Below are 18,313 nucleotides of genomic sequence, written 5' to 3'. Positions count from 1 at the left end.
AGTCGCCCCAACTAGGCTGCAGCTCCAACTGGTTTGCGTGAGGACTGAGTATGAAGTGGGTAGGATGGAGCTGGACTACAACACCCATTGGTTCACAAGGAAGACAGGGCTGGAAACAGAACTGACTCAGCAACAGCAACAACCAGCATGTGCGTAAGCTGATTGGCGTAATGGACAGTGTTGGACCCTGTACTAGCAAACTGATGCAATAATCAGGTCTGGGATCATCTCAGATGAAGTTTCTTTGGAGATCCGTCCAACTGAACTGCTGATCTCAGAACCCCAACCATGAAGAGACTATGTCAGCCAGTGGACTCTGAATAGGTTTCATGGCGACTGGAACGGAGAGATTGGCAGCAATCCAGAACTGCTGAACTATCAAAACTGCCTGAGCAGGACCCTCAGAGCGCGTCTCACGTTGGGGATCTGGGAAGGGTGGGAGAGTGGCTGGGGCTTTTCCCTTGTTTCTCCCCTGACCCCAGATACAGGGAAGAAATGATAATATTAGTGTGGAAACAATGGTATTACCCACTTTCACCCTGTAGCCCTTGACCCTTTGCACCTTAATCAACTAAGTAAGATTATTAAAAAATAAAAAAAAAAGGATGAATACCAAAGTGCTAAAGGTAGTTCTCTCAGTGTGAGCTTTCTTCTGCTTTTTATTTTTATTTTCCCAATTTTCTTCATTGAACTTTTTCTGAGTCAGAACATTAAAAAACTTTCAAGAGGTATCTTGTATATTCTTCCATACATTCCCACAATGCATTTTGTACAGGATACACAGTATCTGAAGAGATGGAGCATGCATTAAATCATCCTACAGCAAGTCGAGAAAAATACTTAAGAATAATTTGTAATCTGTCACCAGAGAAGGCAAGGAAGTCTACTATGACACTAACCTGCAGGCGTCCATCCAGTGTCCTCTGTATGGTAACACATTTACTAGGATGAGCTCCGTTGGTAGTTATGGCTGTTATTAAAGAATCCAATTCATCTTTTTTCTCCTTCAGCTTCTTGACCAAACTTTCAATTGCTCTTTTTGCAAATGTTTCACTCTCCCCACCTTGTCTATGGCACATCAAACTATGTACAATGCTTAGACAGGCATCATTACTTGTTGGTGTATTCGTAATAGACATATTGTCCATTTGTTCAAGTTTTTTCTTTTAAACCAAATATGTCTCCAATTTCCAGAGCAATTTTGGTCTTTTGGAGGCAGTGAAAATGAATGGTTTAATGTTGCAAGGAAAATTGTTAGACATGTGGTGTTCCAAATAATCTAAAAGAGAGAGAGAGAGGAAAGATGAGAACATATTTTACAAAGTATATTCAGCTACATGTGAAAAGAATGAATTGTTCTGGTTAAGTCAAGGTCTTATGTACATATTTAAATTTGACTTTAAAAAACTTAAAATGTCACTGCTTGTGACATTCCAAAAATGCTATGAAATTAGACCTTTTCATAATTACAAAGGATGCTTAATTGAGTCATGTTCAGTGTACTATTCATCTAAAAATAAAATCTTAACAGAATTTTGTAAAAGGATTACTTATGAGAATGAGCACTATTAAACCTTAAACTCTTACCACTGGTACATATGAAAAATTCAGCATCTCCTGGTATACATTCTACTTAGCACTTAGTAACATCATCTTTGTTAAGAGAGACCATTGGTGATAATAAAAAGACAAATAGTTGTGCTTATAATAACAGGAATATGTTCTGAGAATAAGTCACTAGGCAATTTCATGTATGTGTGAACATCCCAGGGCATACTTAAAAACTATGACTATTACAACATCACCAGACAATATATTTGCATGGGACCAGCATCATATATACAATGTGGCAAAACACACAGCACACATCTGTAACTTGATTTCAAAAAGGCAAAAGAATTCTAGCAGACATTTTTCCAAAGAAGATGGTTAATGAGTCTATAAAAGATGTTCAGGCATCATGCTACAACAAGCTAAGCCACTGGCTATGATGCCAGCATCCCAGCATGATCAACAGTTCAAGTCCTGGATGCTCTGCTTTTAATCCAACTCCTTGCTAATCCATGCAATTGGGAAGGCAAATAGAAGATGTCTCAAATACCTGGGCCCTTCCACTCATGCAGAAGACAGGAACATGATAAAGTCCAGTTTCCTGGGGAGGAGCCAGTGTGATCTCAGTCTTGCTCCCTCTTTGTCTCTCTCTCTCTCTGTCTCTCTCTCTCAAATAAGTCTTTCAAATAAGTCTGTAAAAAGCAAACATGGGCCGGCACCATGATATAATAAATTAAGCCTCTGTCTGTGGTGGCAGTATCCTATATGGGTGCAGTATGAATTCCAGCTACTCTGTTTCCAATCTAGCTCTCTGCTAATGTGCCTGGGAGGGCAGCAGAAGATGGCCCAAGTCCTTGGACCTCTGCACCCCTGTGGGAAAAGACCCAAAAGAAGCTCCTGCCTCCTGGCTTCAGCAGTCATCTGGAGAGTGAAGCAGCAGATGAGAGGTCTCTATACCTGTCCCTGTCCCTGTTTCTGTCTCTTCTCTTTTCTCTGCATTTAAATCAAAAATAAATAAATATTTGAAAAATACAAATAAGTAAAAGCAACAGAAGATGCTAGCAACATTAACCATTAAAGAGATGCAAATCAAAACCACAGTGAGGTTCTGCTTGATACTGGGATGAATAAATAAAAAGATATATATTTGAATTTGGAAATTAGTAGAGAACCTAAAGCTCTCACACAGCTGGTAGATAATACAGCCTGGCAATGGAGTTACCGTAAGACTCAGCAATTCCATTTAACAATTTCCTCCCCCCAAAATGAAACCTATGTCCACACAAAAACCTGTCCATGAATGTTAACAGCAGCTTTGTTCCTAATAGCCAAAAACAGACATAACTCAAATTACATCAACTGACAAACATACAAATAAAATAACGAAGTGCTGATACATATTAGAACAGTAATGAATCTAAAAAAATCAACTAAATAAGTCAATCAAAAAAGATCACATAGTGAATAAATCCATTTGTATGAATTCTCAAAATAGGCAAATCCATAGACACAGAAAGTAAATGATGGCTGTCAGAGACTGGGGAGGAGAGTGAGACGTGACTGCTAAGAAGAATGGGATTCTTTGTGAGAGAGAAGGAGCAATGAAATGTCTGAAAATTATAATGCTAATGATTGAATAATTACACAATTATAGTAAAAACCCACTGAATTATGCACATTAAATAAATGAATTTCAAGTTATGTAAATTGTATCTTATTTTACATTGTGATTTCATTTTATTTCAAAGTCAGGGAAAAAGAGACAGCAACATTACACTTATTCACTCCTCAAATACCGGAAACAGCAAGAGAAACCAGGAGTATGAAACTCAGTCCGGATTTCCCATGTGGGTGGCAGGGAACCCAGCACTTGAGTCACTGTCTGCCGCTCCCCAAGGTGTATCTCAGCAGGAAGCTGGACTGCACTGACACAGACACTCTGATAAGGCAACTGTTGAGCCAAAGCCTACCCGGCAAAGCTATTTTTCCAATGAGGGTGTACTAAATTCTTTTAAAAATGTTACTTTGAAAATGAATACTAATGAAGACTCATTCAACAGGTATTCTAGGTATACCTGGAAGAATTTACCTGATTTCAAGATAACATACTGAATAGGAAAAGGGTCCACTAGCCTAAGAATGAACAAGCTAAAGCAGGGCTGAAGCCTCTGCCTGGGAGGTTTTATCTGTTCACTCCAGACTGACTTTGTCTTTATTTTATTTTGCTATTTAATTTTATCCCCTTTCCTAAATGCATAAAATTCACTCAACACCCTCTACAGAAGTTTCATTCCTCTTCTGAGGATCCTGTACTAAAGCATCAACTCTTCCCAAAGATCAAGCTTTAGAAAGTGTGGCAAACCATGGCTGCACTCCTCCACACTTCCTCAGGTCCTTACCTGCTTCCTCCTTTCCATCCGCCCTCCTGGTGTTGCAGCTTTGAGCCTCCTTGGTATTTATATCAATAACTAGGTATTTAACCCTTGTTTCTAGCGTTACTCCTTTTACACACATATTTTCTCTGTAACTCACTGTAAGCTTCACGCAGACAAGCACTTTCTCTCGTCTTTGAGTACATATCATTTACTTGCATTCAGTAAGAAAATATTAATGATCAAAGATCACTTGCATGGCAAGTTTTGGAATCAGAGATCTAAAACAGAACCTCACTTTTTGGGGCCAGCATTATGGCACAGCAGCCACTGTCTTTAGCATGAGCATCCTACATACATAAACACTAGTTTGAGTCCTGGTTGATCCACTTCCAATGCAGCTCCCTCCTAACGGACTGAGAAAGCCAAAGATGGCCCAGTTCTTGGGTCCTGCCACTCTTGGGAAACCCAAATGCAGCTCCAGACTCCTAGCTGTGGCCTTGCAAAGCTCCAGCCATTGCAGCCATTGGAGAACGAACCAGCAAATAAAAGATCTTTCTGTCTCTACCTTTCTCTGTAACTCTGCATTCAAATAGGTTAAAAAAAATCTTCTCACACTACCCAAAGTTGTACAACTACCTAACGCCTGGAGCAGTTCAAAAGCCTTCACTGGGATTCATTTCTACTTCCATATCTTAAAGTTTACAAAGCACCTGACATTCTCCAAAGTTGTCCTTTGGATTTTCTGTCACATTCCAGGAGAGATGCAATCACCAGCCACGCTGACTGGGTCTATACCTTGAAGCCAGGCCAACAGCTGTACCAAGGCAAAGCAACAGCAAATATCTGAAGGTCATCACTCATTTCAATACTAAAATCTCTACCCTAGGAGGATACCCTAGGTATTACCCTACCCCAACCTATGTTGGAACATGATTTTGAACTGTCTACAAAAATTCTGTAGTCACACCAGCATGTGATGACAAGAAATCTACTCTTGCATGTTCATTTTCCTTTATAACATAAAAAATACCCATTTCCCCCTACTTGGGGAGTCAACGTTTTTGTAAACACTTCCCTGTGGTCAACACATTTTCTGCAAATAAATAACTGTGTGACAACTCCTGATGGTGCGTTTCTTAATTAAACTGGCCAGGTAGCAGGCCACATTTTTGGTTGCATCACATCTACTTAAAACTATCTGTCTTAGTATAAAGTGCATAGAGAGCTCAAAGGAGAAACTTAATCTAACGTATCTGGTACACAGCATTCAGTCGAAAGTAACAACTGTCTAAATACCAAAATATTTAAATGCTTTAAAGGAAGACTTTCAGGCCCGGCGGCACAGCCTAGCAGCTTAAGTCCTTGCCTTGAGTGCCCGGGATCCCATATGGGTGCTGGTTCTAATGCCGGCAGCTCCACTTCCCATCCAGCTCCCTGCTTGTGGCCTGGGAAAGCAGTCAAGGACGGCCCAAAGTTTTGGGACCCTGCACCCGTGTGGGATACCGAAAGAAGTTCCTGGCTCCTGGCTTTGGATCGGCATAGCATCGGCCATTGCTCTCTCTTGGGGAGTGAATCATCAGACAGAAGATCTTTCTCTCTGTCTCTCCTCCTCTCTGTACATCTCAATTTGTAATAAAAATAAATAAATCTTTTTAAAAAATCTTAAAAAAAGGAAGACTTTCCTAAAATTGATTATGCATATTTTCTTCTATTGTTGGAGAAAATGAACCAAGGCAGGAAACAAAAGTGAATCTCTGGTCTGCCACTAACAACTCAAAAGTGGTGGGGAGGCAAAACACGTAAGTGAACAAAATGTGCTGCTGTGAAGAACATCACTCAGTGGACAAGCACCTGCCCATCCACAGTGGGGGACATTTTATAATGCTATTCCACTCCTCCCAAAGAGAGCTAAACATGCTCATCAAGACATGAAATCATGTTTGTTTTTTTCTTTAAAGATTTATTTTTATTTTTTTTTTATTGGAAAGGCGGATATACAGAGAGGAGAGACAGAGAGGAAGATCTTCCATCTGATGATTCACTCCCCAAGTGCGGGCAACGGCTGATACTATGCCAATCCGAAGCCAGGAGCCTCTTCCGGGTCTCCCACGTGCTTGCATGGTCCCAAAGCTTTGGGCTGTCCTTGATTGCTCTCCCAGGCCACAGGCAGGGAGCTGGATGGGAAGTGGGGCTGCCGGGATAGAACCGGCGCCCATATGGGATCCCGGGCGTGCAAGGCGAGGACCTTAACCACTTGCGCCACTGCGCCGGGCGCTGAAATCATGTTTTTAAGTAGTGGTAATTTTTTTTCATGGGAAAAAGAGAGAATGCAAGCGATCAAATATATGCCAAACAAAATACAACATCAACTCAAATAACACCCAAGAGAACTACCAGTGTGAAATTACTACGGGTCAAACTTTACAGTTTACATTCCTACACTGAAAGCTTTAGGAAATGGAAACTATATTTGTCTTACATGCCCTATCTACACAGTACCTAGGGTAAGTGGGTAAGTGCTCTATGCTGTCCAAAAAATAAATAAATAAAAATCCTTTTTATCTATATGCTGGGGTCCGTGATGGATGTGGAAGACAGGAAGGTGTGAAGAGTATCGTTCCTTTGCAGGCAAGGCCACAAGGAACTTTCCGCTGTGTGGCAAGGCCCGGCAGATGTCTCTACAACACCTGAATGCAGCTCTGCCTCCCTTTGCATGGACACCGGACAACCCCATTGAGATTTCTGTAATCTATTTAAGCATTGTCTGCCTCTGCAGTTACTGCTAAATATCAATGGGAGCTTAGAAGCTGATGTTGCTGTTGTTGTTTTCGTTTTTTAGCCTAAAAGCTGTTATTGCTGTTACGGCTGCATCCTGTGGCAATATGCTAATCAAGGGTGCTAACTCCCCTTTTGATCCTATGCTAATCAAGGGTGTTCTGTCTTCAGGTGTAGTGGGAATCTATTCTTTCCTTCTTTCTCTGATCTTTTAGGGCCCTTCCTTCCTTGACTGTCTCAAGACCAAGCTGTAGAGTAATTGTGGCAGGAATGTGTTAGTGATTGATATGCACCATCCATTGAGAACTTTTTCCTAGCCAGGTGCCAGGTGAATAGCAACCTAGCCTTAGGTGAAACAAATGGCAGAGTTATCTTTAGAAACACTCAGTTGACCATGACGTAAAAAGTCTGAGCCAGAGTTTGAGTGATTTTATATAAATAAAGCGGACAGCTTTTGTGCATCGTCCACGATGGTCAAGAGTTCCTAGTGGTCCGTCTCTTTCTTTGCGCCTCATCCACGCACCCTTCGCGAGTTCCGAACTCAGCTGGAGCTGGACTCTGGCATCTATATTGTTATGACTTCTAATGTTAGCTTATGCTCTTTTGATCTAAAAAAATCAAGCCACATTTTATCCACTGTGTTCTAGACATGCTTCAGAGTATAGTTTGACAAATACTTCGATTTGAATTTCTCCCTGACACACTGCCTCCTCTCCTCTTAATCCTAGAGAACTGTTTCGCAGCTTTGTCTAGTGTTTCCTTGCATGTTACTTAACTATCTCCCTAAAACACACTCCTACTACAGTTTACCATGCCACATTACAGTCATTTGATTATGTATTTGTCTCACTCTGTTGCACCACAAATGTGTAAACTGTAGAAAACAATCACATCTTCATCTTATAGACTTTTAGCATTATGCACAATCCGACACAAACCAAGCCAAGCATCTCGCATCTGTCTAATCTAGTTTGTCTAATCTTTAGAATTTTCTTACAGTAAATTCCAAAGCATACAAATAACTTTAATTTAATACATTTTCTAATATTATTTTCCAAAAACATCTTTACCAATTTAAAATATGAGTATAACTATTTAACCATAATCTTACTGTGGTAATCATATAAAAAAGTGTATGTAAAAGCAATCTGGAAACCAAAAACTGACCAACCAATAAACATGCTACCTACCATGTACAAAGCATTACAGACACAAGTAGTATGCAATCAGAAAATGGTTCTCAACTCTATCAGACCAACACCTGACTTTTATAACAAATAAACTATGTCACCCCCTTAGCTATGCTGAAACAAAATCTTAACCTGCTGATTTTTTAAAGTTTGAAAATGCCCCGACTGCAACATAAAGAAAAATATTTATATTGAAATGCGTATTTCAATACACAAATGCTCAAGCATACTAACTAACCTAGAATATAAAATAAAGAGGCTAGATGCCTGCATTTATGCAAGAACCATAAATACAACAGCCACAAATTCTGAGTTTTCAAGACAGGAATGCTTTTTAACTATTAAAATACCACCATGGCTCTGCAGTTTTTGACATGAATTTTCCCTAATGATGAACTGCTGATAAAGTTTTAAGCAAACAAGCAAACAGAAAAATAAAACCTGCAATGAAGAAATCAAACTAGATAAATTTAATTCCAAGAATATTTTAGTATAGATTAAAATTAAATTGACCTCCAATTGTTTCCTCCTACATGAATTTTTGGAGCATCTAAAAGTCTTATACAACACAGAAAATCTTCACTGTCTCTCAAAGAATGGGACCACTGGTCCTACTTAACAAAGCTCTTCCCATGAGTTTCCATAACACCTCTTTAAGAACTCCAGTAATATTTAATAGTCCAGATATTACTGTACAAAATAATATGCACTAAAACAGATAGGCATTAAAGCGATATGGGAGTTGAAGAGGGCATGGAAAGACTAGATAAGCTGAGTCTTGGCATGACTTATATAACAGATTAGAACAGATCAATCACAGTGACAACCAAAACCAGCAATATCAATAGCTTAAAACAAAAGTTACGTTTTTGCCTTAGCTACAAGTTCATCACAGATCAACTTCAAAGCACTATACATTGTAATCTTTCAGGGAGCAGGCTGGCAATGGCTCCATCTCTATTCTTAAATGGCAAGGAAAGGGAAGGGACAAGGCAACTCAAGTACCATCTGTAAATGCTGCCACTTCATTCACATGTGATTGCCCAAGGTCACAGGACATGCCAAAGTTCTCACCCAGAAGGAATTTGTGTCCCTTGGGAAAACATCCTGGCAATATCTGAAGACCTTTCTAATATAATAGCTGGATGGAGAGTACAGCTGAGCTTCTAGAAGGGAAAGGCAAGAATGGCTACTAAATGTCCTGGATGCACAGTAGAATCCTCCAGAATAAAGATAGCTCACAGTCCAAAATGGCAATCGTGCCACGACTGAGAAACCTTGGACCATGCTTAATTTAAAGGAGCAAAGGGAGGAGAGAAGTACAATACTTAATTGTGCCAAAGAAGAGCTATGAAAGTTTTGGAAGAATAGTGCTAGTGACTATATCATGTGTGCATAAAAATTTGCCAAGTTGAAGGATAATCAAAGGATTGTCCAAGGAGAAGCTCTCCATTTCAGCAGCTGAGCCAGTGCCCAGCCTGACAAAGCAGTTGCCCACTGGGCACTCCACTATTTCAGAGATGGGAAGGAGTCCAAGGCAGGACAGTGACATCTCTCCAGCACCTTCCTTCATAGAACTAGAGAGAACACAGACTCCTCACACAAGACTTCAAGCAGGAATAATTAGTTTGGAAACTACCTGAGAATTAAACTAAAAAAGAAAAGCAGAGCCACGAGTTAGGAGTCTGAGGATTCTGGCGAGAGCCTGGATCCAGCAGTTTGAGGTAAGCTCTACATCAAGACCACAAAACAGCAGATTTCTCTGTTTACTATTATGTCCCATAATATATAACTAAACAAGAAGTTTCATTACTAATATTTTCAGAAATAGCAGTAATACAAACCAATCAACAGACCCAAGTAATAATCCGGACAACAAAAAGAACTAGTTACTTTTAATATAGAAGTTACTGAAAATTCTAGTCTTGGAGACCACTGCAGTAGTGCAGAGCAAGCTAATCCTCCACCCTGTGATGCTGGTATCCAATACGGGAGGGATTCCTGTCCTGGCTGCTCTACTTCCAATCCAGCTCTCTGTTAATAGCCTAGAAAAGTAGTGGAGAATAGCCCAGGCAATTGGACCTGTGCACCCACATGGGAGAACCAGAAGAAGCTCCTGGGTCCTGGCTTCACATTAGCTCAGCTCCGGTAGTTGTAGCCATTTGGGCAGTGAACCAGCAGATGGAAGATCTTTTTAATCTCTTTTTCTCTCTGTAAAATCTATCTTTCAAATTTAAAAAAAAATCTTAAAAAAAAAATCTAGTCTTGGGAATCCCTTCATTTGCATTACTGAGTATAGCAAATAGTTTTCCATTAGAAAGTTCATCATACTACAAGTTACAATAAAACATTAAAATTTATTATATTAATTCATTTAACATTAAAAGATAACACAAGAAAAATTTTCCAAAAGAAAATAGCCATTGGCACTTACATTTCACTAAGTTATTAACTTAACATGAAACATTATAGTCTCATAGATGCTTCTGCCATCTATCATGACAGGTTATTTTGATTAAAGTATATGAAGAAAAGACATGCTATAAAAAAGGATTATAGTATTAACCTTTTTGGATAATGGGTATTCATCTTCTATTCAACACAAAACAGCAATTCTTATTTACAACTTTTAAATAATCTTAATGATTCCTTAACTTCAAGCTGTAATTTGACTTTAGTATAGAATTTGAACCTATATCAAATGAACTTTATAACTTACTATTTGGACTCAGCCACCTACACTTGATTTTAAAAATCATGAATTCTTCATTTGGGAAAATACTGATTCAATGAGTATGCATAACTTTCAGAATATACATCATTTTTTAATTCCTGAAAGATCTTACACAATGCATACTTTCAAACTCATATCCTTCAGGATCACTACCAATCTCCAGAAAAATCTTTATTAGGAAACTGATAAATTCCTAATGACAGGTTCAAGCTTTCCAAAAATCTAATTTTCACTTGAAAGATCAAAATTTTAATACTGAGTAAAAGGCTCACTATATTATCAAAAAAGAACTGTGGTTTATCTGTCATTTCGTTATGTAAAAATTAAAATCATATTCTACATTTAGAAAGCAGCCAGTTTAGCTTGCAGCTCACACAAGTGCTTTTCCTAGGAATAAGTACAGTATTTCGATGTCCACAATGTTTCAGGCATACTATTTAATCATACTAAATATTAAAAAAAAAAACTCAATGCACTCCAGGGGAGAGATTTTAAAAACTGAAACTGCTTACTGCTTCAGCAAGCATTCTTGAGTGAAACTGCTATTTTTTTCAAATATTTAATGTGTACTTCTATGTTAAGAACAAGGACTCGTATACAGTTGGGCAACTGCCCTGATTGTGCGAACGTGCCAGTACTTTACTCATCATTGCTCCTTTACCAACAGTGTAAATGTCAGCGTGATGAAAGGAAAAAGCTAGCTTTGGTTTTACTCTCAAAATGAATTTGACTTTGTGAACCCCTTAAATAAAAGGGTCCAGGTGATCCTCAGGAGTCTAAGGAACCATACATTGGGAATCACTTAAAATTTTTCCTATTTACTTATTTGTTTATTATTTGTTTGGCATGCAAAGACTGAACGATTGAGGAAGGGGGGGGGGGGGGGGAACCAATCTTTCCCAGGTGTCTGCAACCACTGAAGCCTGGCGCTGAAAATTCAATCCAGATCTCCCACAAGTAGAGTGCCCAATTACAGGGTTATCAGTGCTGCCCTTCAGAATCTGCAAGAAGCATAAATCAAGAGCTGGAGTCAGGAACTTCCTGAAAGAGGAAGCCGAGTCAGGAACCAATGCCAGACATCAAGCCCACATGGCTGTCTTAATCACTACAACCATTCATCCTAAAGCAACTATTTTAAAAGATCTGGAGACTAAAGTTATACTTTAATAAACTGGAAAATATATTTTATACAACTTTTAAGTGGGACCCAGCACCTTGCATGCACCAGGATTCCATATGGGCTCTGGTTCCTATCTCCACTGCTCCACTTCCCTTCCAGCTCCTTGCTTCTAGTCTGGCAAAGCAGAAGAGGGCAGCCTAAACGCTTGGGACACTGCACCCACGGGGGAGACCTGGAAGAAGCTCCTGGCTCCTGGCTTTGGAACGCTCAGCTCCGGCTATTGCAGTCGCTTAGAGAGTGAACCAGCAAATGGGAGATCTTTCCTCTGTACCTCCTTCTCTCTGTAACTCTGACTTTCCCCCAACAAAATAAATAAATCTTTAAAAAAAAAAAAACTTCTAAGTGAAGGAGACTGTCAAGTCATCTGTCTTATTCTCACAGAGGGGTTATCAAGTCACTCAGACTAGCTCAGCTCTACTATACAGGCATCAGCAGTCTGGTGGACAACCAGGGCTTCACCTTGACAAAGCACCCTAGGAATCAGAGCTGCTGTCAGTTTCACATAGAACTGACTCAGTCAATAACTTCACCTTACAAACTACCAAAACAAATTACAACACTATAATATATGCAACTGATTAAAAAACTACTTATATGGGGCCCAGCAAGGTAGCCTAGTGGCTAAAGTCCTCGCCTTGCACATGCTCAGATCCAATATGGGTGCCAGTTCATATCCCAGCGGCCTCACTTTCCATCCAGCTCCCTGCATGTGGCCTGGGAAAGCAGTTGAGGCAGCCCAAAACCTTGGGACCCTGCACGTGGGAGACCCAGAAGAGGCTATGGGCTTCTGGGTTTGGATAGGCGCAGTTCTAGCCACAGTAGCCACTCGGGGAACAAATCATCGGATGAAAGATCTGTCTCTCTTCCTCTCTGTATATCTGACCTTCCAATAAAAAACTCTTAGATATACCCAGTGTGCTGATGTATAAGGATTCCTGGCTTAGTTTCCCCCATTCAGTGCTACTTTAGCATTCACTCACCAGATGTTTCAATTATTACAATGACTGGCCATTTACAGATAACAAATGTGCTGGAATTCACTATTAAATATCACTAAAAAAAAATCCTTAATTTAGTCTTACTAAAAACTCACACTGACCTGAGAAAGATCTGACTTCATTTGCTATGGAAATCAGCGGCCAGCATCACCATGCTCAGGGGCCTACAACACCAGCTGCCCACAACACCAGCTGCCCACACAGGTCCTAGCTGCTCTGCCTCTGGTCCAGCTCTCTGCTGATGTACCTGGGAAAGCAGAGGACGGCCAGATACCCGGACCCTAGCACCCACAGAAGAGATCCACACGGAGCCCCTGGCTCTTGGCTTCAGCACAGCCGTTGCGGCTATTTGGGCAGTAGCCAATAGCATTCTTTCTCTTACTCTACCTCTCAAATAAGTCATTTAAAATAACACAGAAACCATGCTTCACTACGAAAAATATTCAAAAGTCCTATTTCAATCATAAATAAGACATGCATCACAATATGTGAATTGGGGCTTGATAAGTCCGCACTTTACAAAAACAAAGCAATAAGGATAAGCATGTTAAAATAATCAAAGTGTTTAAAAATCAATTTTTAAAAATACTGTACAGATTAATGTTTCTGGAAATGCAGTACTGATTCTCATGTCTTCATGTCATTACCATTTTGAATCAGTGTGTGTGCTGGGTCAAGGAAGGAAAAATATCTTCTTTTTAAGAAACAGCTTATCCAGTGACAGAAAAGCAACAAACTCTATATGCCAGCCCTTGGAAATGACTTTAGGTGATGTTAATGGAGCCCTGAACTTTAACTCTGAATGTAACTAGAAAACTGCTGACTAGTGGGGGTAGTTAAAGTATATGAACAATTTTCTCACAGTAAGTTAAGTGCAGACAGCAAAAGCTAAATCAATACAGCTTGCCCCTCAAAAAGTGACCAATTAATTGGTGGCTTGCAAATTTTATGTTTTCCAAGCAGGTTAATCCCCTAAGATTAAGTTTCATTAGGAATTTAAATGCTAATTTAAGCACTTAAAAATTGTTCATTTCTAAAAGAACAAGCAAGCATTTTAGAGCAGCTTAAAAGAAGAGCAACTTCCTATTTAAAATACTGATAAACCAACTCCTCAAAATGGCAAGTACAGGTTGCTGAAACTTGTTCCCAAATCATTCAAATGGACTGAAACTAAGAAAGACGGGAAGAAAACAGAGAGGGAAGAGTAGAGAAAGAATTAAAACAAATGCACAGATACCTTCAGCAGACCTATCAGGTTAGCCATGAGATGACAGCATCGCACCCGTGGAGCAGCATGCCCCTGAACATACAGTTTACAAAAGGGAAACAGCTCAGAGGACAAACAGAGATCCCTAAAGGCCCAACCACTGTGGTGCTCTAAACCGGTCACATTCTACACCTACTGAATCACAACTTATGGGGGTGAGATTCAGAGAGCAGCATTTTGTAAAGCTCCTAAGTACACCCAAAGTGGAAAACCATTCCCTAACCTTGAGAGAAAAACACAATGATTAAACCCAACTCAGTTACAAAGCTGTCAAAACTGCAAAACACTCCCTGTAAGCATTACCTGTTCTTCACTCTCACTTGGTTCAAATTTTCCTGGATGCCAATTACACCATGTAACTACCAAGGTGACACAACCTAAAAATACCTTGTTCCTGAGAAACTGGAATTAGCCAAATTTCCCATTACCAAAATTAGACATTTTAGAAGAAAAAGTCTAAATCTGACTCACTACCAAGTACATTTGTATATTTGTATCATACTGAAAGTAGTTCAAATGAATAATAAACACATTTCTCAACTGTTTGGATTTCCCATTTTAAAACAATTAAGTCTTCAATTGTTGGACAAAAAGCCTTAAATCTGATAATTTAACAATATGTTATGCTTTATTATGTACACTTTAGCATTCATTTAATACAGAAAACAGGACATCAATGAGATAGTTTTAATCAGGTTAGTTTTGTATGAGGTTAAGGGTCACCTCAGAATATTATTCATCACAGCTTTAAGAAAAACAAAGCAACTCTGCTGAACTACACAATTTTGTAGGGAAAAAAGAAATGCAGATTCCTGTACAATAACCAGTGAAAAGAACCATTCGCTAGAAGCCAGCTTAGTGGCACAGTGGGTTAAGCTGCATCCCATACTGGAGCGTGGGTTGTCTGGGTTCCTCTGCTTCTGACCCATCTCCCTGCTGGTGCGCCTGGAAAGCACTTGGACCCCTGCCTGCCACAGGGACTCCTGGCTTGGGTCTGGCCCAGCCCTGACGGCAGCCACCGTTTGGGAAGTCAGTCAGTACATGAAGGACTTCATTCTCAGTTTCTCCTTTTTCCCTTCTCAATCCACCTTTCAAATAAAACAAAGGGGGGGGTGGGGACCATTTTCTCTAAAATCATTAACTGAAAATGAAAGAAGAAAAGGCATGGCTGGGGAAAAATAAAACGGAGTAAATCCTAAACATCAGAAAAATAATGTATGCTCTTTTCAAAAGCAGGAAAAATTTAGGCAAGACTAACTTTAAATGTAACGACCACTGTAAATCCTGTAGGGTTAACTATTTCCATGGATTCCTCAGCAATGTACAGCTCAAACACAATAGCAGTGTCTAACCAGGTTACTATAACAAATCAGAAAAAAAGACAGTATCTAAGTCATATCTGGATTATGACGCTTGCTTCTTAACTGGGGGGGAAGGGGTAATTTTTAGGAGATCTGAACAGAAATGCTGCAAAAGAATTCACACAAAAGCAGAGAAATACCTAAATTACAATGTAACTCAAAAAAAGTTTAAGTTGTTAAAAATAAAATCTGCTGCTTCCTCAAGTTAGAAGAGCTGCTTCAAGCAGCAAACTCATCATAAAAGGTCAATAATCCATCTAAGATTTATTCTAAAATATTTCAAAATTACTGTTTCATCACAAATTTTCATTAAATCCAAAAGAGATTTGCAGGGTATTTTTTTCTAAGCTCAAGATTTTCTGTGATGACACTTAATAGAGAAGTACGTATTCCTCACTCAAAACAATTCTTTTAACTGAGATGCAATACCTCTTTAAAGCAAACTCACCCAAAAGCCTGGAAAGCAAAGCCACTTCTATTAATAGATTTACAAAACTCAATTTTCTCTAGAAAGGCTTTTAATTTCAAGAACCTAGACTTACATAATTAATCATCACTTTGACACCTAAAGGTACTTCTCCATCAAAATACTTGGCCTGCCTCAATTACATTTGTTCTGTAACAAATTTACTTCAGAAAAAAATCAGGGGCCAGCATGGTGGCATGAAACACCAGCATCCCACATGGGCACTGGTTCAAGTCCTGGCTGCTCCACTTTCAATCCAGCTCCCTGCTAATGTTCATGGAAAAGCAGTGGAGGATGATTCAAGTCTCTGGACTCCTGAACCCATGTGGGAGACCCAGAAGAAACCCCTGGCTCCTGGCTTCAGATCAGCTTAGCTCTGGCATTGCAGCCATTTGGGGAGTGAATTGGGATGGAAGATCTATCTCACTCTCTCTCTGTAAAATATGCCTTTCAAATAAGAATAAATAAATAAATAAATAAAAATGACAGCTTTTTGGAAAAGTATTTTAAAACTATATCAATCATTTACAAATTGTAATGCCGACTAATTATACCAGAACTTAACGATCACAGAGACACTAAGTCCTTAGCAGGGAAATAAAACTGTATGAAATATAGCCTCAGTAAAACACAGCAAACACAACTTATGAAATTACAGTAAGATTATTCAAATGTAATGCACTAGGTCTAATAATCAAAGTATGCATTTCTGTATTTTCTACTGAACCTCTAAATGGTTTCAGTCAGCAAAAAGTACTGCACCCACTTCTTAAACACTAGAATAACCAAACTGATACTCAGACTAAAAGGATATTAATTCCGGCAAAAGTCAAAGGTCGTTAAAAAATCAGCCTGCAAATAGCGAACCCGGGGTACTTAAAGTGATCTGCCCCTCTGGTTCTACACTCTGTCCTAAATCACTAACAACCGCACTTTAAACGATGCTACAAAGACTCAGAGCACTAACAAACTCATTTCGAAATAATTGTGCCACAATTTTAAAAGACAAAAACAAGTTTCTACGGGCTTCGGGAGAGGTGGAAGGTTCTGAAGGGGGCCACGGCCACACAGCTTCATACTGGGATTTCTAAAACTTCTGTAATCCCATAGAGACCTTGCAAGTTAACTTAGCACCTCCCGCTAGTCTTTGAAAACCTAGCTGGACAATTCATCACTGCGGGAGAGGGGGGCGATAGATAGAGCCACCGCCCACCACCCTGCACGGATTTCACGTTCGGAACCCGCAGCCCCAACAATAAGACAATCCGCGGCTTTCCTGAGGGGCCGCGTTTTTAATTAGAGAGCGCGGGGAGCGGGACGGGGTTGGGTGTAAAAGGGGATTCCTGCAGACCGCCGTCGCCACCCCACACCAGGACGGCAAAGTAAACAAACTAGAGCCAGAAACGTGAACTCGAGATGACAGGACCAGGAAGAGAAAAATAAGGGACAAAGAGAGATCCCACATGGGCTCGAGGAGAGAATGACAACTTTGAGATTCCAAGCAACTCGGTCCTCGGATCCGACCCGCCTGTGCAGCAGGGGGTGACGGCCCAAACTCCTCGGGGGAAGGAACAACAAAGAGCGGCTGCGGCCGCCGCGGGAGTCGCTCTCGATTCTCCCACACAAACTACGGGAGCCCGACCGGGCGAACCGAGGGCCGGCGAACCGAGGGCCGGCGAGGCTCCGCGGCCGCCCCGGGGCCGGCCCCTCCGGCGGCCGCGGTCACTCGCCCTCCGTGCCGATCCGCCCGCGTCCCGCGCGCTCGTCGCCGCGGCCGCCGCCGGGAGCCCGCCCCGGGGCGGGGTGCGCGGGCCCGGGCCGCGGGAAGGGGAAGGGAGATGGCGCGGTTTACCTGGGCTCGGGCGGTGGCGACCAGGGTCTCCGCTCGTCCGCCGGCGCTGGCCGGGCCCGGAGCGCTCCGAGGCGTCCCAGCCGGCCGGGCCGCCCCTCCTTGAGCGCCGCGCGGGCCGGGCCGCCTCCAGCTCCCGGGCCGCCCCGCGGCGGCGGCGGCGGCGGCGGCGGGGAGGAGGAGAGGGGGGCCTCTCTCGCGGGGCGCCCGGCTCCCCTCACCCGCTCCCGCCCCCCGCGGGCGGCCGGGGAGCTGTGGAACAGGGCCGGAAGAGCCTCCCCGTGGAGGGCCGGGCGGGCGAGAACGCGAGCTCCGTCACCCGAGCCGCTCCGTTACCGCAGCGGCGACGACGACCGGGGCCGTGTTGTTGCTGCCAACTTGTCGGGAGGACACTGAGCATGCGCGCGCGGAGACCACATCCGGGTAATTTCAGGGTTTGGCCCTTTCTCCCCCCCACCACCTCCACACACACGGAGCTCCTTTCTCCCGCTGCCCCCGCCTCCTGCCCGGAGTGACGGGAGGCTACGTTCTGCGCAGGCGCCGGCAGGGCAACGCCGGGCGGCGGGC

At 41.6% G+C, this 18,313-nt stretch overlaps 1 protein-coding gene across 8 annotated transcripts in view; it reads right to left on the bottom strand.

Annotated features, from left to right (window-relative positions):
* Nucleotides 1-17,879, bottom strand: part of SMAD4 (SMAD family member 4) — a 50,794-nt gene extending 32,915 nt beyond the window's left edge. For 5 of the 8 annotated variants that reach the window (XR_005884405.1, XM_040985006.1, XM_040985010.1 and 2 more), the window contains exon 1: nt 900-1,567. Coding sequence is in view for 7 of the 8 variants with exons in the window: in XM_040985006.1 (XP_040840940.1) it covers nt 900-1,148 (249 nt within the window). In the remaining variant the exon portion in view is untranslated. Of the gene's footprint in view, nt 1-899; nt 1,568-1,587; nt 1,590-2,101; nt 2,260-4,675; nt 4,689-17,749 lie in introns of those variants that run through there. The other 3 variants (XM_040985008.1, XM_040985007.1, XM_040985009.1) reach the window with 3 other exon arrangements.
* Between the last annotated feature and the right edge of the window lie 434 nt (nt 17,880-18,313).

This window comes from Ochotona curzoniae, unplaced genomic scaffold (genome assembly GCF_017591425.1).
Source record: "Ochotona curzoniae isolate NIBS_2020 unplaced genomic scaffold, NIBS_Ocur_1.0 contig_43, whole genome shotgun sequence".
Lineage (NCBI taxonomy): Eukaryota > Metazoa > Chordata > Mammalia > Lagomorpha > Ochotonidae > Ochotona > Ochotona curzoniae.
Note: the sequence above shows the minus strand (reverse complement) of the source record. Positions and strands in the feature narration are given on the sequence as shown.